Consider the following 25917-nt stretch of genomic DNA (forward strand, 5'->3'; position numbering starts at 1 on the left):
TCAGCAGATGGTCTGCGTCTCTCATATCGTGCAAATGATTGGCTAAGACTGTGTTACGAAAGGTGTGGCGTGATTGGATTGAACTGTTCAGGTCAAATTGTTTGAGAGTGTACAGTTAGCGAGCGTCGTTTATTTGATAGAGTTATAGTAGTATCCACGTCAATCTGCCACTATTTTCCTTTTATGTGTCATTTGCATATTGTTCATTCAAATATTTTCATCAATCATGGCGGATGAATATTCTATGTATCATCCTCGTTTGCATATTACTGCTTTGGTTATTTGGACGAATGGTTTTATCCAATTACAAGTGGTGAACACAACGCAAAATAGTTTTTACAGGGAAAAATAGTTGAATTCGATATAGCTTTATTTGCACAATTAGTCATAAATTATCTGCAGTGACCTATCTATAGAGTGGAACCTAAGCAGTTAAACTCTATATATCTGAGAAGCAATGAGTATACGGCAGTGATTTCACGATAATGGGTTTCTGCTAATTGATTGTTAAAAATATTTATAAGGAGATGTCAATAGGCAACACTGGTATACTTTCTAAGGAGATATCAGGAGGCAACGAAAGGGAGATACCAAAAGGCGGCACCAATATGCTTTATAAGGATCCTTGTCAGAAAGCATCCACTGTATTGTATAACGACAAACTATTAAGCAACACTGGAATATTTCGTAAGGAGTAGCAAGCAGGTAATATCAGAATATTCTGTAAGGAGATTCTATTAAGAAACACAAGTATATGTAATGAGAAGACCAGCAAGAAATATCAGTTTATTTTTAATAATTTATTTATCCATGCCTGACAGTTGTCGGATGCCATGTTCCGCAGGGTGGGGGTACATTCCTTGGCCAGTTACATGTCTGAAGTTTTTGGTCAAATACTAAACCTTAAAATATAGAATAAAGATACATAAATACTAATGAAGAAAGCATAAAAAACCGTTATCCATCTCTAAATTCAAGTCTCAATAAGGTATTATCTAATTTGTTAGTACTGTTAGACAGTCATGTATATTATCTAATTTGTTCGGTACTGTTAGACAGTCATGTATATTATCTAATTTGTTCGATACTGTTAGACAGACATGTATACTATCAAATTTGTCCAGGACTGTTAGACAGTCATGTATAATTTGTCCAGTACTGTTAGACAGTCATGTATAATTTGTCCAGTACTGTTAGACAGTCATGTATATTATCTAATTTGTTCGGTACTGTTAGACAGACATGTATACTATCAAATTTGTCCAGGACTGTTAGACAGTCATGTATAATTTGTCCAGTACTGTTAGACAGTCATGTATAATTTGTCCAGTACTGTTAGACAGTCATGTATATTTTGTCCAGTACTGTTAAACAGTCATGTATATTATCTAATTTGTTCGATACTGTTAGACAGTCATGTATATTATCTAATTTGTCCAGTACTGTTAGACAGTCATGTATATTATCTAATTTGTTCGGTACTGTTAGACAGACATGTATACTATCAAATTTGTCCAGGACTGTTAGACAGTCATGTATAATTTGTCCAGTACTGTTAGACAGTCATGTATAATTTGTACAGTACTGTTAAACAGTCATGTGTATTATCTAATTTGTTCGATACTGTTAGACAGTCATGTATATTATCTCATTTGTCCAGTACTGTTAGACAGTCATGTATAATTTGTCCAGTACTGTTAGACAGTCATGTATAATTTGTCCAGTACTGTTAGACAGTCATGTATATTATCTAATTTGTTCGGTACTGTTAGACAGACATGTATACTATCAAATTTGTCCAGGACTGTTAGACAGTCATGTATAATTTGTCCAGTACTGTTAGACAGTCATGTATAATTTGTCCAGTACTGTTAAACAGTCATGTATATTATCTAATTTGTTCGATACTGTTAGACAGTCATGTATATTATCTCATTTGTCCAGTACTGTTAGACAGTCATGTATAATTTGTCCAGTACTGTTAGACAGTCATGTATATTATCTAATTTGTTCGGTACTGTTAGACAGTCATGTATATTATATCATTTGTCCGGTACTGTTAGACATTCATGTATATTATCTAATTTGTTCGGTACTGTTAGACAGTCATGCATATTATCTAATTTGTCCAGTACTGTTAAACAGTCATGTATATTATCTAATTTGTTCGATACTGTTAGACAGTCATGTATATTATATCATTTGTCCGGTACTGTTAGACATTCATGTATATTATCTAATTTGTTCGGTACTGTTAGACAGTCATGCATATTATCTAATTTGTCCAGTACTGTTAAACAGTCATGTATATTATCTAATTTGTTCGGTACTGTTAGACAGTCATGTATATTATATCATTTGTCCGGTACTGTTAGACAGTCATGTATAATTTGTCCAGTACTGTTAGACAGTCATGTATGATTTGTTCAGTACTGTTAGATGTATATTTTAATCTTATTAAATGTTTGATTTAGATTTAATTGATTTTCGTTGCTAGTTTACTGTCGGTAAGATGGCGATTAGTGCCTGAAGCGTATATATTTTGGGTCGTTGTATATTGCATAATCCTGAACGGGTTCACTGCATTGCATATATACTTTTATTCGATGAATAGACCCTTTTATGGTAATTTGGTGAGCATGCTCAATTTACACTTCCGCGAGATAGGGATTTGGTAGAACAAAAGAATTTTCATATGCATGCACATCTACTAGCCCACCGTTAGCACAAAAGGGTCTATTCTATTATTCTTATTTGTTTTAGCCCCAAACTATGACATTGCAAACCCGTTTTTCATAGAATGTTATCATTTTATAAATTCTGAGAAAAGGAGACTTATTTTGAACTCAAACTGAAAGTGAAGGGGCAAACGAAAATAGTTTGTTTGTCTTTTTTTCTGAAAATGCTTGATAAATCAAAGACTGAAGTCTTTAAAGTCGCCAATCGTCAATTATGCAGTGTCACTGATTTTGGCTAACTTTCAACATCTGAAATGATACAAATGCGATATGCTAAAAAAACCGGGGGACTTCCGCTAAAATCTTGGTTCCGTTGATATTATTGCGTACCCTTTCGTACCAGTTATGACCCGAATGTTCTCAATCATCCGGAACACGGTAAAACAACTGGCAATGGCTATATATAGATATCGGTGTCCTGATAATATAAATGACCTTTATATAATTAATTGTAAGAATAATCAAGGGAACCAAGGTTATAGCGATATTCAAAAGAATGTAATCCAGGGACAAAGACCAGACAAGGAAAACAGACATAGACAACAAAGGACATAAAGTAAATAAAATCATACATACAAAGTAACAGAAGCAAATGAGCAACTCGGACTCCACTAAAAACTGGGAGCATGGACCAAATGCACGAACGAACGCCTGTGTTTGAATCGGAAACTGGGTAATACTCAAATTCAATGTTAACCGATCATTTAATCTTCTAATGTAAACTCTTATGCTGCTGGTAATGAATATTCATAAATATCGAGGCGTGCTGATGTATATGACCTATATAGTCTTGGAACATGCCTCAATGTCTGAATCGGAAGCTTGGTAATGTTCAAAGCTAATCGATCTTTTCTTTGCTGTGTGTGTCTGTTTTCCATGTCTGGTCTTTGAGCCTGGATTACATTCTTTTGATTACCCTATAACCTTGGTTCCCTTAATTACTCTTTCATGTAAACTTCCCGTTCTCGTACAAGCAAGAAACACGCATAGAACACACGTGTATGATACTTAAGAGGTACGCTTTTATGTCGAATGAAGCAAGGAATATGACGCTATTGCGATAAACACGGCGAGGATCCGCAGTATTACGTGACGTATGACAACATATTTATGCAAATCATATGCGAATATTAAGTACTGATATTACGAGTGAAAGAAGTCGCTAACAATATTAGCGACTTAAAAAGAATGACTAAACTTCTAATTTTGCCCATACAGTTCCCGAATTGCTTAAAAACTGCTAAAGCTAAAACTAATCATTATACATTTTGTTCAAACATAGGAGGTTTCCTTCATCTGGATTATATGAATTTTACCTGGTGTACAAGAATTATGTCCGAAGAATGTGCCAAACTGACAAGTGTAGTAGGTTATACAGTGGTCAAAGAGATCTGGATACCGTCCATCAGATAACCCAGAACAGTCTTGTCTCTTACCGCATGGTAAACCAACATTATTCGGTCTATAATAGAATGAAGGTATTGACACTTTCGTGTTAGCTACAAGGTAGTCGATGAGCATGCTTCATAATGAAAATTATTTTGTTCTACCACAGGCCATCCTCGCGGACGTATTTATCATGCATACTTGACGACTATCCTGCAGTTAACTACAGTTTTACAATATTTTTTTTAATAATATATAGAAAATCATAATGAGAACATGTAGTGAATTGAATATAAAGGTTTTAATATGTACAATAATATATATATAACAAATAAAAGTGTGTTAGGGTTAAGGTTCTAGTCTTTCGACACATATGTCAATTGATCGATAAACAAACCTAAAATATTATTATTATTATTATTATTATTATTATTATACAATACATATAAAGCGCCTATCTAATACAAAAATTACTCTAAACGCTGTACATAAAATAGATATAAGTTACAAATAAAGACAATTTCCCTTGAATACTAAAACATGGATGTTTCATCAGGGTAGAATATGTTCATAGGATCAGAAAGTAAAACTATGGACATCATAGTTAGACTGAAGAACAGAATACAAATCCGGGAACCAAAACTAGACCAAGAAAACAGTTATAAACACAAATTAATTACAATTAATTACACACAAAAAAAAAAAAAAATAAATGAGCAACCTTGACGCCGCTAAAAACTGGGAGTTTGTCCCATATACATCCATATGATAAGCATTTTTTTTCTATAAACAGTTTCTCCTTTTTCTTTTTTAAGCCAATAAAGTTTTAAATGGTGATGATCTGAGTAGTCAGCACTTGGGTATTTTGAGTATATACGTTATCAAAGGTGTTGATGCATGCAAACTATATATACAAAAGAAAAAAAATATTTAAACGATGTTTGGATTTGGAACGTAAACAAGAAAACAAACACAAAACAAAACAACACAAAACAAAATACACACATACTTACTTCTGAATGTTGTATTTTATATGATGCATGCACCTACACATCTCTTTAAGGACTCGCCGCTATGTTAAAACATAATTTACAAATTCATACTATCAAACAGTTTGCCAATTCTCCTTATGTTTATTAGAAATACAAGTGTATATACTTACGAATCACATCGCTTAGTGATATTATTGTAGACAGTGTTTATGTTGGGTGGATCAGGACAATTGTGGACTGTGGCAACACCATTAGTACAGATCAGGTATGATCTACAACCGATTTCATAGTTACCATCCGATCTACCGTTGCAATCGGCTGACTCTAAAAATCAAGACAATTTTTTAGGCTTCTTGAACAGAGTTTTGTTGCTACAAGATTGAAGTCGTCACTGCAGAAGTTTCGAGGTCGTCATGAACTCGTGGATCGTTACGCTATATCTGTCTAAGAACCGATTTGTTCAACGTGCCATAGCTTAAATTTCCTCTGTCGTCTATCCCAGATTTGACTTTTTGTGAGCAGCTCGGTGGGTGTTTCTAGAAAAGAAGAGGACGCTTACACTACCGGACACCTGGTCCTTACTTCCAGTTGTTAGTGGAGTCCGAGTTGCTCATATATTTTTGTTGCTTTGAACGTATTATTATGGTTATTTCATGTATTTAGTTTTCCATCTTGGTTCCCTTGATTACTCTTTTAAATAGTGTCATCCAACCTATAATAATAGAAAAACAGTTTGGACAATTTTAACGGTAGATCACTCCTTTGTGTAGATTTTTATAATATTACTCATTATGTAGGTAAAGATGGTGGATGACATACTTCAAAATTTTGATTTATAAAACATAGGTATGCGAATTTGTTTGAAGTTATTGAGTCCATCTAACACTGGTTTCTTACAAGATTTTATATCATTGTAAAGGAGTTTCTCGGTAACAATTCAATTCTAGCCTAAAGATTTTTTAAAGAATTTCCAATAAGAAAACTTCTCCATGAAAAAATGATTTGTTTAATGTGTCATAGTTCTCCTTTCCTTTTTCGTCTACCCCGGATTTGACTTTTTATGATCAACTCGGCAGGTGTTTCTAGAAAAGCAGAGGACGCTTGCCTTACCGGTGCAACTGGTCTATGTTCCACGCTAATTCAATTTTGTTACTTAAGCTTTGTATGTATTATTTTAGTTACTTTATGTTCTTTGTTGTGTCTGTCTGTTTTCCATGTCTGGTCTTTGTCCCTGGATTACATTTTTTTTTTATTTCCGCTAGAATTTTGGTTCCCTTGGTTACTCTCTTATTCTTAATGATTAATTAGGAGAAGGTAAATGATAAATGGGTTATAGATTTTGGTTAAAGAATTATTTTCTCCTACTATAGATCGATGACAAAAAATGCACGTGACATTAAATCCATCTCGAGGTGTGTTAAATTCTGCGAAAGTTTTTGCGATTGTTTCTATTTTTTCATTTGAGAAGCCGATTATCCATCAACCTTTTTTAAAATTTTTGAATGAAACTATTTTTCCATATTCTATAGTAAAATTAGGATTATGACATGCTCGCTATACTCGCGTGTTAAAATGATAATATACTAGAAATGATTTAAACCATTTATGTATAAAATTGTAATTAATTTAATTTAAAAAGAAACAATAGTTTATTTGTTGCAGAATTCAACAGTATTTAAATTGCTGGAAATGTACAGTTTTGTTGGTAATGGTAAGATCATAATGAATGAAGCAACATTTAATGGACAACCATTTAATTTGAGAAGTTGAGGGGAAAAGGGGGGTTGGTAAATTTTGCATCTTTTTTGGCGGAAGAATAAGTTTTCTCCATTTTTAGGGCAATGATTTTCATAAAAGATCAGCAACAAGGCCATTTAAAAAAAAGATGTTTTCCCCTACCCAACCTACCCATATGAAATTCGCCCCACCAAAAATATATTACAATTTCAGCTTCTGCTGCAGAAAAACTGGTATAAGGATAATCAAACTTAAATAGAAAAAACATAAAAATGCTAAAAAAGGTCTTCAACTCTTAAAAACTTAAAAAACTGATGTGACCATTAGGTGTCAAGATCCTTACAATATTTGTAGATGCTAACAGTGCAGATGAAAATTGTATTCAAGGTAAAATCACTGACATGCCCTTCAATCAATGTGCATTCTGTAAGTGACTTTTCATCTATCCCTGACAATTTGGATGTGCAAAATAAATGTGTTTTTACAGAACCAAAATGGCAGGTCGTCTATTGCCTTAAATGGTTATATCGGAAAGATTCTTTTGGTTATTTTCAATGCAACCTTTTTCATAATCTTATGATACATTTTATAGAATCAATATCCTTGTTGAAAAAAAGATTTTGCCTACTTTCTTAAAATAATATTCTCTAGGAAAAAACACATAATTTCAAATGTGATCCAAAATACATGTATTTAAAATACCTCTCCCTTGACAAGTTGGTATTATACAGTGACTAGGTGTTTGTCTGTCAGTCTGTTCGTAACATGTGAGGGTGCCCATCTTTTATACACAACTCCTGAACAACTGAATCAAATTTCTTAAAACTTTGTTACATAATGTAGATGTGCACCTCTTAGATTTTGATTTGAATGATACATGTATATGGGGTTTTCCATAGCAAAACATCAACTTTGCCATTATTCAGCAAGGATGGTTACCATCTCTTATCTGAAACTCTTCTTAGTCTGTTGTATAGATGTTTTTGAATGTTTTTGAATTTCTGAATGAAATTTCATGAAATTTTCACAGAATCTTCATTACATAACTTAGATATGTATACCTAGATACATTAGCTAGGGATGGACTAGGGGTTTCCATCCTTTAGCTGTGACACCTTGACAACTGAATCAAATTTCATGAAACTTTCACATTATGTGAATGTTTACCTCTTTATTTTAGATTTAGATCTAAATGACTTTTACATTTTTAAATAACATGTAACATTTTAAGCCCATTGCAATGTCAGTAAAACTTGCAGTTGTTTATATACAGACTTAAACAATAACAACTACGCAAGTAATAACTTTCTCTGTAAAAATGCAACCATTTTTCTAATGTATTACCAAGTTTTCATGATACAGAAGTTACAGTCCTTGAATTTTAAAAATTTCATAGAAATAATAGTTTTCTGGACTTTTTTTTCTAAACGCTTGCAGATGTTTTTTTCAAATACATGTACATCTTCTTTAAGGTCCAGTATGTGGACATAAGGTTCTTCAATTTCACATATGATAAACTATGTAATGATGAATTTATTCACTGAATATGTAGTTGTTTCTTTGGTATGGATATAATTTCCTTGCCAAAAATTTGACCAGAAGGTGACCAAAAAATAAACAATTTGACAACATCCGAATATTGGTAAATTTCAAACAATTTTTCTGTCCTTTCAATAATTATCAGACGTCTTTATGTTTCCTCTTTTGTAATGGACTGAAGTCTCAAAATTCAAAATAAAATCATTCAACACTTCAAGATTAATTTTCAGTTGTATTTTAGGCCAATTAGATCCTTTATTCCCCCTTTTCCTTTTACACAAACGAAGGCCATAGTAAGCAAATATGCATGAGAAAAATATTGTAATCTGATTTAATCGTAGAAATTTAATTTGACCCTAACTCTAAACATTGAATCAGGGGTTATCTTTGCATACTCCAGCTTGCTTGTTATTTGTACCTAAATTTAATGTCTTATACGCTTTCAATCCATAATTTATTGAATATACAAGAAAACATAGGATTTATACATTTTATAGAAATACAGCTGTTTAACATAAGTCAAACAATCACGAAACAGTTGCTGTACAGTAGTAAAGTGCATAACGACCAAAGTCATTTTTTTATTACGATGAACCAGCGAGCGTCCACAGCAGTGGGTTTTCTTGTCCATAGCCAGAATGTCAAAAGAAGTTTGTTTCTTCTAGTGTTCTTGAAAGGCACATTTTGAAAGGATCCCATCAGTATATTAAATTGTCAGGAACAGATGTAGTAAAACAAATGTGGGTTGACAAATACAACACAATTGGTAGTTTAATACAAGACAGTAATTGGGCAATCTTGTGTCTCATGTTTCACAGAAGATGCTGTTGATGAAGGATGGGCTTTAAAGAACAATTCGGTTTTCTCCCAAAATGAAAACTTTCTTGAAAACCATTTATGATGAAGGTGAAAAAACAAGGAAGCGCCCATATGATGATATTTGTGAGAGGTTAAGGAAGCAAAGAGGGGATAATAGTTCAAAAAAGTTTTCCCCACATGAATGGCTATCTGTTAGCCAAATTAAAAGCTTGTTTGCAAGTTTTACATCTAGTTAGGCAACATTCAAGGCAGGACATCCCACCTGTTGCAGATTTTGTAGCAGAAGAAATTGAAAATGTAAATGACATTGAACTAAAGAATGTTTTGCCTGAAATAGAGAGTTTAGAAATACAGGAGAACTTGTTTGACTTAACTGATAAGATTTGTCTACAGATCTTGACTAATTTCATGTACCGGGAGATAATTGAATTGTCACAATCACAAAAGCATCATTGACTTGACTGGTGTTGTAAAAATTTATACATTTTTGCATTATATAGGACCCCACACCAAGGGTGCTGTGTTCTATAGTTTTCATCTTGTCTGTCTGTCAGTGCATTGGTCTGTTGTTCTTTAATTTTTTTGTAGACAAAACTATTTAAAAAAAAAAAACATGGTATAAATATGGATTTTTACACATACATGTTAATGTATGTTAAGGAGTTACATTGGACATGTCAATTTATGATTTAGAAAAAAAAAGTTTGTTTTTATCAAAATATAATGAGCTTCATTTCTCCCCTTTCATTTGTGTATTTGTTTGTGAGTTAATTTTAACTTAAATCCAACTACTTGTTACAATGATGTAATAGATCTGTTATGGAAATTGTTACTCCATGATAACTTGATACCTAGCAGACCAAAACCGCCCACTTTAGTATACATGGGCAACCCCTATTGTCTGCTTTAATTTTAGTGTAAACATTATTTTATTAAAGAAAGAATATGTCAGCATAATAATGAACACATTCGGGATTGGAAAACAAGTGACACAGCACTTTTATAAATTCCTTTCCTGTGCTTTAATTTTGGTCTCGCCTGCGACGAAAGATGTGGAAGGCGAGACTTGGGTTTGCTTTTCTGGCGACGGTGGCAACAGGGACGGCGTTACAAATTTAACATTAAGTTTTCTGACAAGTTCATTTAAACATGAACCCTTTATGCTAAATCAATGATATTTAGTGATTTGTTTGATTTGTATTTTGTGTTGTGAAGAAATGGTGTGTTTTTAGCGTTGTCTGAAAAACGCAAAATTTCATCATTTCATGTCTGTGTTAGATATACAAGAACATGAGTGCCCACTTTTTATTCTTAAATTAGTTTGTACTATACCTTAATGTTGCAATACCATGTAGTTTAATCTGCTGTCAACAATGGATGAGATCTTATCACCTTCTTAAAATTTGTTGTATTTTCATCATCCCCCCCCAAAAAAAACCCAGGATATATGATTATCTCACTTTGCTAGACTACTCCTAGAACTTTATTCTTTCATTTTAATAATGTGTTATATCTATTTTACAATCAAACTTACTGATTATAAAAGATTTATGCACTTGATTTGTATCCTGCTCTCTATTTTTCAACTTCAGTATTGTCAAAAAAACCTGAATTACCTTTCAGAAAAACTGGTTCCCTCTCTAACAAACTCCATTACTCCTTACAGAAAAAGATTCCAGTTGAAATATTATTGGTGAATTCTTATAATACTAAGGTTTCAATTATCAGAATGTTTCATCCTGATTTGAAGACCCCCTTGTAGCAGATAATACATGGTTCTATGATAGATGGGGTGTTAAATAATAAAGACAAATAATAAATTACAATTGAGGATTATATATGGGATTATTTACATGGAATATGGTTGGGGACAATAGACATTCCGATAGTCGACAAGTGTGTGGCGGAAATGCCGAACCTTTAAACAGTGCTCTTTTGAGTCAGACTTTTTGCAGCTGTATAAATCATTTTTATCACCATGTAATCCACGATTTAGTGACCGAGTTGAAAATAAAGGGCAGTATAGACGCATAGACGTTACAAGCTTTCTGAATGAATAACATATTTCGTTTATCATCTCATCGTCGAAATTTTGCTGTGACGCAATGACTTCAATGCCAGTAGTGCACACTTATCCTGCTTCGCTGGTTATTTATAGTATGTGTCACGTGATTGTGGTTTTTTTTTCTTCGTAGACAGATTCTTAATATCCTAACGAGAAGAATCCTTCACTTTTATGGCTAGCCAAACCTCCCATGAAGTCATAATTGGTGGAAAGAGTTAACTAGGTAAAAAGTGGAAATCAAAAGAATGTAATCCAGGGACAAAGACCAGAGAGTGGAAACAGACACACACAACCAAGAACATAAATATGATATGTAATAAGCGGAACTTACTGCATATATCAGCACCATCTCAGTGGAGTTAATTTTTATGGAAAGTTCCATATCAAACTTTCAATCCAGCAGTATGATTAACTTACCTGCAAAGGGGATAGCAAGAAGAAAAATGGCGAATAGCATGTCGTCTGCTGGACAGTCTAGATAGTATGAATGAATTAGTTATCTTTGTACTCTTATCACTAACTTGAGTAGGTCAAAAATTACGTCTTCCTTACAGAGATAAGATTCTCTGGAAATTCAAGTGATTTCATACACGTAATGTTTCTGATATCGTGGAGAAGTGCATATAACGCATTGAAGGTAAATTCGGTACCATAGGAAATACTTGGGCCATTTTCATCGTTATTCATATAGACTGAAATAAAGATATTTTCGTTTTATCTCTAAGAGGGACTTACAATCCAAAATCAATTATGTGCTTAAAGTTCCTGTCAGCACTATGTACGATGGTTGGGTTTTGTCTTAAGTAATTCGGTATACCTAGTTTTGCTTTTGACCATCAGTTCCATGACATGGTCCACTCGTTCTATGATCTTCAAATTACAATTAAAATTGGTCATGGTGACTGACGTTTAATGGCAGCAAGCATAAATATATCTATAGATCTAAGGCTTTTCTCTCACAAGCCCCAAGAACCATGTGAGTTGAAAAAAACAAGGTCGTAAAATATTTCATGACTAAACAATAAAATGCTCTGAAGGGTATGACGTATGTCTTTGTATCATATGTTCGTGTTATTTTTATTTTTACGTATTTGAATTATCCCACTTGTGATGCTTTGGTATATTTTTGTCAATATATATCTAATAATTAAGATCGAGCTGTGCAATTGGTTTGATATACATGCCGTATTCTTTCTATTGAAATAGGCGCTTGTTTGATCAAGCAAGGGTGAAACAATCAATTATAGATTAAAACAAATATAGCATCGTACCTCTTATAATGCAAAATTAATAATTACCAGTAGTGCAGGCATCTGAGACAAACGTGCAGAAAAAATGTTTTGTCGTCTTCTACAAAATTGGTTACAAAGATTTAAAAGCATTATAAAACGTAATTTAACTATTGGACAACATACAAAAATACCACTCATATTAATATTGAAAGTTTTGATAAGTTGTACACTATTAATCAGATGGAACCTGGTTTCTTTAGAGTTAGTTATATGAGTAAGTCTCTGCATGTCTTTGTTCCCAATGTAGACATGTATGATCACAATTGGATCAGAAACGGCAAATGCTAGTATATCTAGATAAATGAATAAATATCTTTTTGATGATTTTATCAAATTTTCAAAATAAAATTGAAAAAATGAGCAATAGTTAAACAAATTGTGCTGTCCCACAATCAATACAATTAATGTACAGTGATAATGAAAATAGTAACAAGTAATCCTCTATAAAGTGGACTCTACAAAAATATAATAACTTTAATTTAGATCTCTGATTAAACTGGCAAATGTGCAACATATGTTTAGGACCAGTATGGTAAATTTGCTATTGTGTGGTTTACGTTCTTAGGCTCTTAATTTTTAATTTTTGATGAACTATATCTATGTTGTTTTATTCATTTATATTTATTTTGATATAATCATTTAATATGCTCAAATTCGTATTTCATGATTCTTATTTAATATTTTTTTGATATAATCTTATATAAACTTATATCTGAAAATATTATCTTGTATAAAGACATTTGGTTGCAATTACATGTACACATAGCATAAATCGCTTTGAGATTCATTCTGCACATACTAGTTACATTCTCTAAATAAATGATTTGATAGAGTGCAGCATTTTTTTCTATTAAAACAGCTTCTTGTAAAATACTGCATAAAGAGAAGAACAAACAATTAGATTGTAACAAATAAAGCAGCGTAACTCTTACAACAGTATTGATTACAGTACCAGTGGAGCACACATCTGATTACAATATTGATTACAGTACCAGTGGAGCAGACATCTGATTACAGTATTGATTACAGTACCAGTGGAGCAGACATCTGATTACAGTATTGTTTACAGTACCAGTGGAGCAGACATCTGAGAGAACTTGTAGTAAAAATGTTTTCTCCTACCAAAAAATGTATACAAAGATTTCAAGGCATATTTAAACAGAATATATTTATAAGACATCATACTTCACAAAATACAAAATCACCACTCATAATAATATTGAATGTTTCGGCATGTTGTACACTATATATAAGATGTAACTTGGTTTCTTGACAGTTAGTAAGGCTATGAATGTCCTTTTTTTCAATTTGTAGGCAATAAGGTTAAATTATATTTTCAATATAAATTTCCAGGATACAGATTTGACAACCACGACTAGACAAGTAAACAATCTCAGATTATATTGCACTAACATTTGATTACAGATACAATCAAACTTGTAAGCAAGAACTTAAGTTAATGAAGGGTGTTCTACAAACAAAATTTATAGTAAATATACATCTCCTTGATGAGGTTTCTTCCCAAATTACAGAGAAAACTCATTTTCATCTATTGATTCAAAATACTGAAAAAAAACTTAAGCCAACACATTAGTTGGGAAACCAGCCAGAGATTAATAGGATATATCCTATTTATCATATGGATTTTCTTCACAATTTATTGATATTTTCAATATGAACTTTGAACTCTGTGATTGGCGGATTGATATCAAAGTTGTGACGTTTTGGGGGAGAAAGCACGAGAGTGAAATTACCGAATTTATTTCACAGTGTGAATTATCGAAATTTATTACACTGGGAACATTCAATAAAACGCTGCTACCTATATAATGAAAGTGGACATTTACCAACAACACTCTGTACTATAAACATAACTTTCAACAAAGACACACAGTTGTTGCAAAAAATTGAAAAAAAATCATACATCTAACGAATAAATGTGCAAAAATATATAAATATCTTTTTCAAGACTTGCATATCAAAATAATAAGTCTCTTTAATGACTAGTCTAACATAACTCATTTGATAAATGAGTGATCATATATTGTGACATCATCTAACCTAAAGTTCCCACACGCTATTATACCAATGGTCAACTTTGAAAACTCAAATGTTTGCGCAATAAATAAGATGAAGTGAAATATAAAAAATAGTCTGACTACAACAAAACAGTACTTTCGTTTTAAATGTACTTTCTCTGGAAAAAATACTGTTTATTGAGTACCAATTTCACAGTTTTGTTGATAGAAACTAAAGATCCCCAAAATACAGGATATGGAATTTAAAAAAGGCATTAAAATTGATACCCATGAAAAAATCACCTTCAAAGTAAAAGATGTGTTTTCATTTCAATCAAATCAAACACAGATATGTTAATTTCATAAGTTTAACATGAATAAATCAAGCTGAAATTAGCAAATGTACATGTGTTGTCATTTATTGACCTTTAATAAAATAAAATGAACACAGATAAGACATATTGTGAACATTGAATTACAACAAAAATAGACATATCAAATTCCTCAACACAAATACAATTAAGTAAAAATTTGACAATTATCATTCAATCCATATACAATACAATGTATGAGTGTCATGGTGATTGAGAATATACTATTGCAGGAATGTGTAATACTACAGATAAAATTGCACCACTGAGTGACAAAGGGTTAATGCTAAAGGATCAGTATTTATTGTGTTCAAGATAGCACCAAAAAATCAACATCTGTAACAAAATGCCTGCACCATGACATCAAATTTAAAGAAATTCTAAATTGCCCTCTGAAATATTTGTACAATTACGTTGATTTATAGAATACACTGTTGTCACCATAAATTAGCAAATCAGTTTCTATGACAGAGTTCGTGCCAAATTATATTTCCAAGTAACTTTCAAGGAAGACTTCAACATATGTACGTTTTTTTTTTATATCAAATCAAAAGGAATTTAATGATAAAGACAGATGAAGCTGAGAAAAAAGACCTTTTTTACCCTAAAAAATGTGTCACATCATTATCATGATTTACATTGCTTACTGTTCCTTGTAGTATAAACCCAATAAAAGAGTCTGGATAAGTTGTACAAAGTTAGGCAAAGTTACATGGCAAAAATATTTCCAGAAAATTTCTGACAATATTAAACATTAACATGCAATTTAATACCCTAAAAAAGCATACCTGAATACCTGAATACCTGAATACCTGAATACTCACATCAATGATTTACAGCTGCCCTGAAAATCACTACTCCACCCCATTTAAATGGTACTGTGCCCCACTCATCTTTAATGGCATTAAAAAAATCAGTCTGGGGTCAGGTAAGTTTACCTCAGGAAAGTAATTAGTTATACCATTGAATACTTCCCTAAAGTACCATATCATATGGTGAGTTAATTAGGCTGGTGTAAAATTTGGCGATTTTAAGGCAAAAGGTACAATGTTTATGAATTATTTTAGTGAAAGCTAAGTGGTGTATTTAGTACTTAAGCCCAGATAAAATATTTTGTGGAATTATTTTGGCGTTTTTAGACAAAGCACTAAAATAAGCCAAAATTGGCATCCTGCGAAAATTATCTGCAATAAGTATTCTTGTACTTATTGAACAATGGCCATCAAATAACTTTGATAAAATTACTTTGCTTATCGTAACAATACAACAACAAGAAATGATTTTTGAAGAAACAAACTACAGAAAGACCCTATCCAGACTCTGAACAATTAATGAGAATCAAGATAAATACAGTGTTAAAATCATCACATTGCTGTATTTAACATTTGTTGTCCTGCCTCGTCTCTATCTGTTTCTATTGGAGCCTTATTCTTTGCTTGTCTTTTTCTCCTACAATTCAAATTTACATCAGTATTAAATCACTTAAGTATCAAATTATCAAAAACCAAAGAAACTGTGTAAATTCACATCAGAGAGACACATTTAATTAAGAGTTTAAAGCAATATTAGCAGGTTTGGTAGGTTGTGGAAGTAATAGTGAAACTCTTTAACTTTATAAAAAAAAATAAAATAATTTTCATGAACAATTGTTGAAATGACATAAGTTAAATACAAGCTGTATAATAATTTGAACCTTTCACTATTACACAGTAAATCTGACATATGAATGATACAGTGCAAATGTCATCTTGCAACTTCAACTACAAAAATCTGCCTTGTGAACTTTATGGTACTAAACAACTGTACAAAGTTTCCAATGGACAAATTGATAAATGGAAGGTCAGACACAAACACAACTTTTTGGAGGGTATCACATGATATCTCACCACTTTGTGTGGAGGGTATCACATTATACCTCACCACTTTGTGTGGAAGGTATCATGACACTTCACCACTTTGTGTGGAGGGTATCACATTATACCTCACCACTTTGTGTGGAAGGTATCATGACACCTCACCACTTTGTGTGGAGGGTATCACATTATACCTCACCACTTTGTGTGGAGGGTATCACAACACCTCGCCACTTTGTGTGGCAGGGTACAAAAACTAAAAAATATTACACTTGAGATGTTTAAAGTCTAATGTAAACAAACCTTTTACGGACACCTATTACAGTAAAAACCTAAAGTAAACAGACCTTTTACGGACACCTATGACGGTAAAAACCTAAAGTAAACAAATGTTTTACGGACACCTATTACGGTAAAAACCTAAAGTAAACAGACCTTTTACGGACACCTATAACAGTAAATGCAACAACTACTACAAGAAATACAATGGCACAAGCTGCCCCTGCTAGAGCCCCTCTCGAAATGCCAAGTCCCTCCTCCTTTTCATCAACTTTCTGGGCTTCTTTTAGTGGCTTTGGTTTAGATGATGTGGTTGGTATGTCTTCTTTGTTGACATAAACTACATCTGAATAAAAGAAACAATATTTTCAGATTAACAGGAAGGTTCAACGTCACTTCAAGCCATTTCATATTGTATCAAGAAACTTTTATTTGACAAGTTCGCTGTAATTTACTGTGTGATGAACACGTAACTACAGTAAATGCATTAAACTTTGCTATTATCACGGTGAACAGAAAAGTGTGAATAATAGTGCTTGCAAATTTGATTTTTAACACTATATAAAGCTTATCATTTTATTTAAATTGAAAAAATGAATAGCCATGAATATGTTCAGTTGACGGAATCTGCTAAAATTAGCTACCAGAAAAAATGAATACATTTACAGAATGTCACAAAGTCAAATCTTACAAAATTTTGTGAGGGTTTATGTTCTTTCATCCCCCCCCACAGAAAATTAGTGCAAAGAAGTTTAAGTAATTTTCCCTCTGTCATAAATCTAAAATGTAATTACTAAGAGACAATTTTGTTGTTATTTGTGTAAAAGCAAATTCCTTAAGTACTATCTATTGGTCATAGTGATCTTTCATTACTTGTTTTCCTATCTCCTTTATTTTAAAAATCTGATTATCTCTCTTGCAGAACAATTTAAAGACCCAAAATAAATTTAATAAATGGCAGACAGATTTTGAAACTTCATTTGGTTATTTCTTTCATATTATGTTAACAAAGTCCTTAATATTGCTCTTTTATTATTTTCAACAGTGACCTTGAACTTAGCTATAGAAATAAAACAATTTTTATTTTCATTAGAATCCCATTTTTTCTTTGGATATAGGTTTCCACTGTCAGTTTCAGTCCTGACTCTTTGTTAGCCATAAATACTGTAAGATTTTTCATAAGATTGTCAATGCCAAAAATGAAATATGCTGAGTTGCCCTGTTTTGGTCATGTGACAAACAAAAATTCCTGATATATGCAATAGCACATTAGGTCAAGTTAAAGTAAAACATTATTTCAACCAAATTTGCTACCATTTCTTTGGCATGTCCATTTTGTCACTAGGAGTAGTTGTTCACCTGACCTGAAACACTGGTAAATCCAAGGGGTTCAAGGAACTCCTCTTTTGTTGAAAAATTTGATTAATTTCTTTCAAAATTAGGGCAAAAATAGCACGAAACTCCTCCTTTCTATAATATCTATACCTGTGCTTGCCTATAGATATATGTACATGCATTATAGGTATGAACTTTTCACCCTTCATTTGAATGTTGATTTAGATAGAATTTATTACCTGTATCATTCTCTTTTAATGCAACCCACTTTGGATCAGCTATTTCTAAACCTAAAATACAAAGGCAAATATAGATTAACTTTAAAGTTATTTACAATCACCAGACAGGCTTGAAACAGAATCATGCAAATAAACAAGAGGCTCTCAACAGCCTGAATCACTCACCTGGTTTATAGCTTTAAATAGCTGAATACATCCAAAACCTAAATATGGTCAAACCAATTTTGCACATATGATATTTGTCATGATACTGAACATTTAAACATTAACCATGATTCTACTTATGTTAACTGAATAACATGCTAAAAGTGCAAAAAATCATTAAAAAAAATCAAATCAACAGATATTTCCAAAATTTGCATATTCATAAATCTTTACATACGTTTACATATATATATTTTTTATTAGAATTTATTATCAATCTGCTATTGTTTTGTTAACAACAGGCAAAAACAGAGAAAATGGTTAAAATGACAATTTCTGGGGCTATAATTCCAAGACATTTAAACAGACTTTTCTAAAATATACACCAATACTAGATAATGAAATACTGAACATTTCATGGATTTACGTTAATCTTCAATCTGCTTTTGTTTTCTAAATAATAGATAAAAGGAGTTAACATAAAAAAATAACACTTTCAAGGGCAATAACTCCAAGAAGGGTCAAAAGATTTTTTCTCAAATGTGCACCAATAATAGATATTAAAATACTGAACATTTCATTAATTTATGTTAATCGTCAGTCTGGTTTTGTTTTCTAAATGATAGGCACAAACTGATAAAAACGTCGAAAATAACACTTTCAAGGGCCATAACTCCAAGAAGGGTCAAAAGATTTTTCTCAAATTTGCACCAATAATAGATATTGAAATGCTGAACATTTTATCAATTTACCTTAATCATCAGTCTGCTTTTGTTTTCTAAATAATAGGCAAAAACTACCAAAAAAGGGCAATTACTCCATAATTAATGTAGTATATCGATTATCTTGAAATTTTCAGGGAAGATAATCTCATCGAGTCAAAGAGCCTAAGAAGTCTCAGGTTTTTTCTATCTGTTATAGTTTTTGAGATACAAACAAAAATACCCCTATGTTCTATTTTAAGTATTGGCAGCCAAGTTTTTTGGTGAAGGACCATAAGGGATACAATTTTGAGAGAAAAATATTTCAAGAATGATTATCACCAAGTGTTATCAAAATCTGTTCAGTGATTTCTGAGAAGATTTAAAAAAAAAATTTAACGACAGAAGACGATGACGACACAGATGAAGGATGCCAAGTGATGAGAAAAGCTCACATGGCCTTATGGGCCGGGTGAGCTAAAACGGGGAATAAGGTAATAATATTTATCAACTATCTAAACAGCTTAAAATTGCTCAGAAATTGACATTTATGGTCAATACACCAATAAGAGTTCTATCATAAGTTGAGAAGATAATAGAATATGTAATAACAATTCAGCTAATTTAATTCAAAAATATTTTCCCACTATGTTCACAATTTACACATTATTTTCTACATTGACAACATCCTTTATTTTTTTTATTGTTCTCAAATCACTCACAGATCATCAATAGATGCAATAATCCAACAAAAAAACAAGAGGCTCCCAGTAGCCTGAATCGCTCACCCTGTTGAATTTTGCCTTTCAAAAGGCAATAAATTAAACAAGAGTTGTCCAACAATTTTGACTCAAGAAGTCTTTGGAAGGACTAATCACAAGATCTTTTCAACAATTGAAAGTTTCTTTTGATCTATCATAGTTTTCAAGATATTGATTGAAAACTATTAAAAAAAGTCATTTTTCCCCTTTCAAGGGCAAGAACTCTTACAAAGAGTCTGAAGACTTTTGTAGTCCTAATAACATGAATCATTTCAGCTATTTAAAGAATTTGGAAAAACCTAACTGTTTTGGAGAAATATATGAAAAACTACTGTCTGACCCCTATGTTCTACTTTTAGTAATAGCGGCCATGTTTTTCGACGAATCAAAAATCCCCAAAGTTCTATGCAGTATACCCCAAGAAACATTCACATCAAGTTTGGTTTCAATTGGTCAACTAGTGTCAGAGAAGAAGATTTTTGAAAGAAATAACATTAAAAATAGCAAAAATTGTTAAATAAGGACAATAACTCCAACATGGCATAACGGATTAAAACCAAAATTTGACCACAGATAGATCTCATCATATTGAACACTTTTACCTAGTCAGAATTCAGATAAACCTATTGGTTTAGAAGATATATGTGAAAAACTACTGTCTGACCCCTATGTTCTATTTTTAGTAAAGGTGGCCATGTGACGAAACATATATCCCCACATCAGTTCCATGCAGGATACCCCAAGGAACATTCATACCAAGTTTGGTTCTAATTAGTAAAGTAGTTTCAGAGGAGAAGAGTTTTGCAATAGCTCACATGGCCTTTAGGCAGATGAGCTAAAAATTGAGAAAAAAAATATGGACTGATTGCCTTCCACATCATACTTAGCTGGACCTGTACTTATCATCAGTTATTTCAAAGGCCAATAAATTATGTTAAAAGACAACTTCAATATTGCTACTTTAAATAGTACAAACACTTCAAATATAAAGGACAAAGTCTGTTTATAATCAAGTAATTCTATCTTAACTACACTCATATTACCAGTACCCGGGTATATCTGATTTTTGTGACTAGCAATCAGATACCATACCAAAGATCCATCCATATCAACTGTTATGTGATTTTAAACATGTAAACATTGTCTTGATACACAAGCATACTAAAACCTGTATATCACTTTGATACACATGCTTAGTAAAACCTGTATATCACTTTGATATACATGCTTAGTAAAACCTGTATATCACTTTGATACACATGCATACTAAAACCTGTACATCACTTTGATACACATGCGTACTAAAACCTGTATATCACTTTGATATACATGCTTAGTAAAACCTGTACATCACTTTGATACACATGTGTACTAAAACCTGTACATCACTTTGATACACATGCGTACTAAAACTTGTACATCACTTTGATACACATGTTTACTAAAGCCAGTATATCACTTCGATACACAAGCTTACTAAAACCTGTATATCACTTACACGTGCTTAGTAAAACCTGTGTATCACTTTGATATATATGCTTAGTAAAACCTGTGTATCACTTTGATACACATGCTTACTAAAACCTGTATATCACTTTGATACACATGCGTACTAAAACCTGTATATCACTTTGATACACATGCTTACTAAAACCTGTATATCACTTTGATATACATGCGTACTAAAACCTGTATATCACTTTGATACACATGCGTACTAAAACCTGTATATCACTTTGATACACATGCGTACTAAAACCTGTTCCATTTAGGACTCACAACAGACATACATGCACTTACTTATAAATGTTCCATTAAATGCCTTTATATAAAGCCAGAGATTTTGTTCCTTGATTTAAAAGCAGCCCAAACCCTTTATTTTTGGGAAATTATTGCTTAATTTTCAAGACATTGGAAAAATATGGTACAGGGGACAGAAACGTGTCATATGCCAATCTGGACCAGAAAACTGATACTGAACTGATAAATACAATGCACTTACTCCCAATATTCATTAGATTACAACCTGCCGAAAAAACATTCCCCAGAAGTGAATTAAGTACCAAGCCAAAAAATCATGTCTCAGGGAATTTTCATTGCCTTCTTTACCTGGTTTTCAAAAAAATTATGCCTGACAATTAGGGATTTTCCTCCCTTTGGAAAAATATCTTCAATATTTTGGGAAAAGTCTCCAGGGGAAACAGCCAATATTCAGCTGCAATAAAAGAGTAACAAAATCACAGAAATCCCTCGCAACATATACACTTACACATGTCCCTTTAGGAACCTCTATAAATCCCCCACTACACAAATGTACATACATGTACTTACTTATACATGTTCCATTAGGAGCCTCTACAAAGCCATCACAACAGACATACACAGTAGAGTACAGATACTGTGTAAGGTTACTATTCTTGTCACATATATCCTTCCTTGGAAAAACAAAATATGAAAATGCTTTGATAAAAATGGCACTAAAATGTATTGGATAAGCCCTCCAGATTCTGTTTATTAAGTGCACCAAAATTCCCTCCTTTCCAGGAGTGTATCACTCTATCCTGATTTTCTGGCTTACCGGTAATCATTATTAACTAGACTTACATTCATAATAATTGGTCACATGAACAGATTTTTTTCCAACAAAACATATGCAGAATATTTGGTCTTAAGTTATAAGTTATAATTATAATTAATCAAATTGGCACTAGAATTTTAGTTGAGTATTGCAATTACTGTTTTGACAATCAACTCACTTCATTTTCTTAAGTCCATCTTAAAATGCATAAGACTGATACAGATTGTAATTTTTTTCCATTAACTTCAACAAAAATGATAATGAATCTTTACATTCAAAATTTCTATTAATAGTTTGCCTTCCTACTCCAGGCTCAATGTTCATGGATGTCAATGTGTACATTGTAACAAAATATTTTTTCAATATTACATGTAATATTTTTATGAGTCCACATTGTTGTCATTGAATGCAACAAGCAATAATATGGACCTCGACATAAAGGAAAAGATTACATACTTGTAAAATGTACATAGATCTAAGCTAAACCAACCACATCTAGCTTTATAGGACTGTATACATGGTCCACTTTCATACATGGTGGCTATTTTCTCTGTTCTCTGGATCTTAGTACATTTGTGGTCTGAACTTACATCATCAACCTTTGCTCTAAAACATAATAAAAATTGTCAGGGCACAGAACTTGAAATAACATGGTTGCACACCCGGTTGCACACTAGGTACACGTGTCCATGTATATCCCCAATCATATAGCAACCCCACAAAACCTAAAGTTGATACAAGTAAAATCTGTCTAAACTGATCCCTGAATAATCCAAAACCCTGTAACTTTTAGAATTCCCTTTAACTACATGTATCAACTGTAATGTATTTTGTATGTTGCAAACTGAACATCTGTATATACATGTTAGTCCAAAGGGGTTTGGTTAAGACAGGTTTCAATGCATTAGACAGCAACAAAATTTGCTTACAATCTAGAGCTCCATCTATTTAAAGCCACATTTGAAATCAATCCGTCAATTACAGTTTATAATTGTATAGTCATGTAATTGTGACAGAGTTATATGTACATGTATATTGTACATCAGAAGGAATGATGGCACCCACTTGTCGAATGAGTTGCAATACTGTATCAAACCTTAAACAGATAATAAGTTATTCACATTTTATCTCCTAATAGTACACCCTTTGGAACTTGCAGTCCCAACACTGAACATAAAGTTTCCATGGGGCTGTGTGTGTTCAGCAATAGAGTAGCCCGGTTCTTTACAGGAAAATTGAGGATTAAAGTATTCATTAGTGTAACACATTGTTATTACATCATGTACATACAAATGTAAATGAACATCAACAATTAATTGTATAACTACATGTATATTTTTTTTGTTGTAAAATGTACATGTACATGTAACATCAATGAATTTCTGAAATTTATATTATACATGTACATGTGAATCCAAGTACTTATACAGACTACATATCACCTTTAAATATCTTAGAATGAGTAGTTTAATTTCTATGGAACACTTCTATAAAAGATCATACTGATTAGAATTTTTCTAAAATACATACATTGTACATGTACAAATGTACATGTAGCTGCAACAGTAAGTCATACAATGTAAATACTATCCACATATCTGTTAACCTTTTGAATGCTCAAAGAGGGAGACCTCCCTCTCTTCAGGAGATTTAGCATGACAACCTTTTTGCAGAAAAGAAACTGATAATTTTGCTAGAATCCAAGTACAAAGACTAGACAAAAAATAAAGCCTATAATAATTTCATAAATCTACTAAGGTTTTCTAATAAAAAATTGACTAATTAGCACAACAATAGGATTAATTATCATGATTATTTGTCACAAACAATTGTAAAAGATTAATTATTTTTTGAGTGTTTATTTACAAATGTACATCGATTTAATAAGCCATTTAGAATATAATTAGTGCAATATTTCTACTAAGAGGGAGATTTTTTGAGGAAGAAATTTGTGTAAGAGGGAGATTTGTGTCTCCCATGTGGGAGATTTTCTCAAAGAGGCAGACTGACCCAAAGAGAGGGAGTCTCCCTCAAGAGAGAGGGCTAACAGGTGTAAAAAATGTATGTATCCGTATGAAAACGTATCCTGTGGATATTTTTTCACATTGTTAAAAAATATCCTGCATACTACTTAATATTTAAATTGTTGTGGAAAACACATTACATAAAAACTATCTGAATCATGAACACCTACAAACAAAACAGCGTGAACTATTTCTACAACCAAAAAAAAAAAACAAAAAAAAACCAAGCCCCACTTTATTACATACACACGTACAAATGTACAATAATAGTACCCTATGTACTATGTTCAGTCATCAATTATAAATATGATTGTGTATGAAAACAATACAAGCCTTGGAAAACATTCAACTATTATAAAAAATATACGGATTGAATTTGAATTATTAGAATTTTTTCAGTGGAGAGTATTTCACACAGTGTAATATTGGATGTAACACCACAAATAAAATAAAACTTTCAGGATCAATGCAATTTCGCTACACATCCAAAAATTTTTAGTGTACATGTGATCTTTGGAGGAATATTTATTACAAGGCCTACTTGTAGTTGTAAGAAAATAAAGAGACACGAATGTTTCAAAAATAGTACTTTTATGAGACAAAAAAGAAGTATTGAACAGGAATACAAATTCTTACCCTTCTACAACTGACAAAACGAAACAGATCAATACAACATATGATAAAATATCCTTAATTGTCTCCATTGTTTGTCAGAATTTCTTTTAAAAAGTTGAAAAGTTTATAAATCAATCATGAAATGAACTGTAACTGATGTTTTTTAACGAATGGATTCCATCACCGTTTATGCATATTCGCTGTCACATAGTAACATTCACAAACATCAGACACATGCATCGCTTGTTGTAGATAATTGTCATCTGATCACAAAATAAACTAGAATTTTGGACTTTAACCCGATGGCGTCATTCTCTTCTACTTTCACTTTAACAGGATGTAAACAAAGGAGAAATATTTTATGCCTAAAATCTAGTTGACATCCCGATTTGCAAAGAAGTAATAAAACAGTATCTTCTAGAAATAGTTAA

At 32.1% G+C, this 25917-nt stretch overlaps 2 protein-coding genes across 2 annotated transcripts; both read right to left on the reverse strand.

The window, feature by feature from the left end:
• Window positions 1–773: 773 nt before the first annotated feature.
• LOC148606005 (chondroitin proteoglycan 2-like) lies at window positions 774–11853 on the reverse strand. Its single transcript, XM_088543731.1, has 4 exons — window positions 11694–11853; window positions 5287–5440; window positions 4055–4200; window positions 774–902 (listed from the first exon to the last, which is right to left on the reverse strand). Exons 1-4 carry the CDS (start codon window positions 11731–11733, stop codon window positions 805–807), a joined length of 438 nt encoding a protein of 145 aa, XP_088399857.1. The 5' UTR covers window positions 11734–11853; the 3' UTR covers window positions 774–804.
• Window positions 11854–12878: 1025 nt separating this feature from the next.
• Window positions 12879–25826, reverse strand: LOC148606006 (uncharacterized). Its single transcript, XM_088543729.1, has 6 exons — window positions 25508–25826; window positions 23304–23453; window positions 22601–22704; window positions 18664–18714; window positions 17246–17435; window positions 12879–16406 (listed from the first exon to the last, which is right to left on the reverse strand). Exons 1-6 carry the CDS (start codon window positions 25573–25575, stop codon window positions 16322–16324), a joined length of 648 nt encoding a protein of 215 aa, XP_088399855.1. The 5' UTR covers window positions 25576–25826; the 3' UTR covers window positions 12879–16321.
• Between the last annotated feature and the right edge of the window lie 91 nt (window positions 25827–25917).

The sequence above is a fragment of the Perna viridis genome, chromosome 9 (genome assembly GCF_037379345.1).
Source record: "Perna viridis isolate PV_CMFRI_1.1 ecotype Kerala chromosome 9, ASM3737934v1, whole genome shotgun sequence".
Lineage (NCBI taxonomy): Eukaryota > Metazoa > Mollusca > Bivalvia > Mytilida > Mytilidae > Perna > Perna viridis.

Bases quoted from the DNA above. Each gene is read 5' to 3' on its own strand.
- LOC148606005 (XM_088543731.1), bottom strand. From the start codon at position 11,733: ATGCTATTCGCCATTTTTCTTCTTGCTATCCCCTTTGCAG. The intron at 5,441-11,693 runs GTAAGTTAATCA...CTTGATTTTTAG, and splicing joins TCTTGCTATCCCCTTTGCAG to AGTCAGCCGATTGCAACGGT. The intron at 4,201-5,286 runs GTAAGTATATAC...ATTCTATTATAG, and splicing joins ATCACTAAGCGATGTGATTC to ACCGAATAATGTTGGTTTAC.
- LOC148606006 (XM_088543729.1), bottom strand. From the start codon at position 25,575: ATGGAGACAATTAAGGATATTTTATCATATGTTGTATTGATCTGTTTC. The intron at 23,454-25,507 runs GTAAGAATTTGT...ATTATGTTTTAG, and splicing joins GTTTTGTCAGTTGTAGAAGG to AGCAAAGGTTGATGATGTAA. The intron at 16,407-17,245 runs GTCTGTTTACTT...TTTGAATTGTAG, and splicing joins GTTATAGGTGTCCGTAAAAG to GAGAAAAAGACAAGCAAAGA.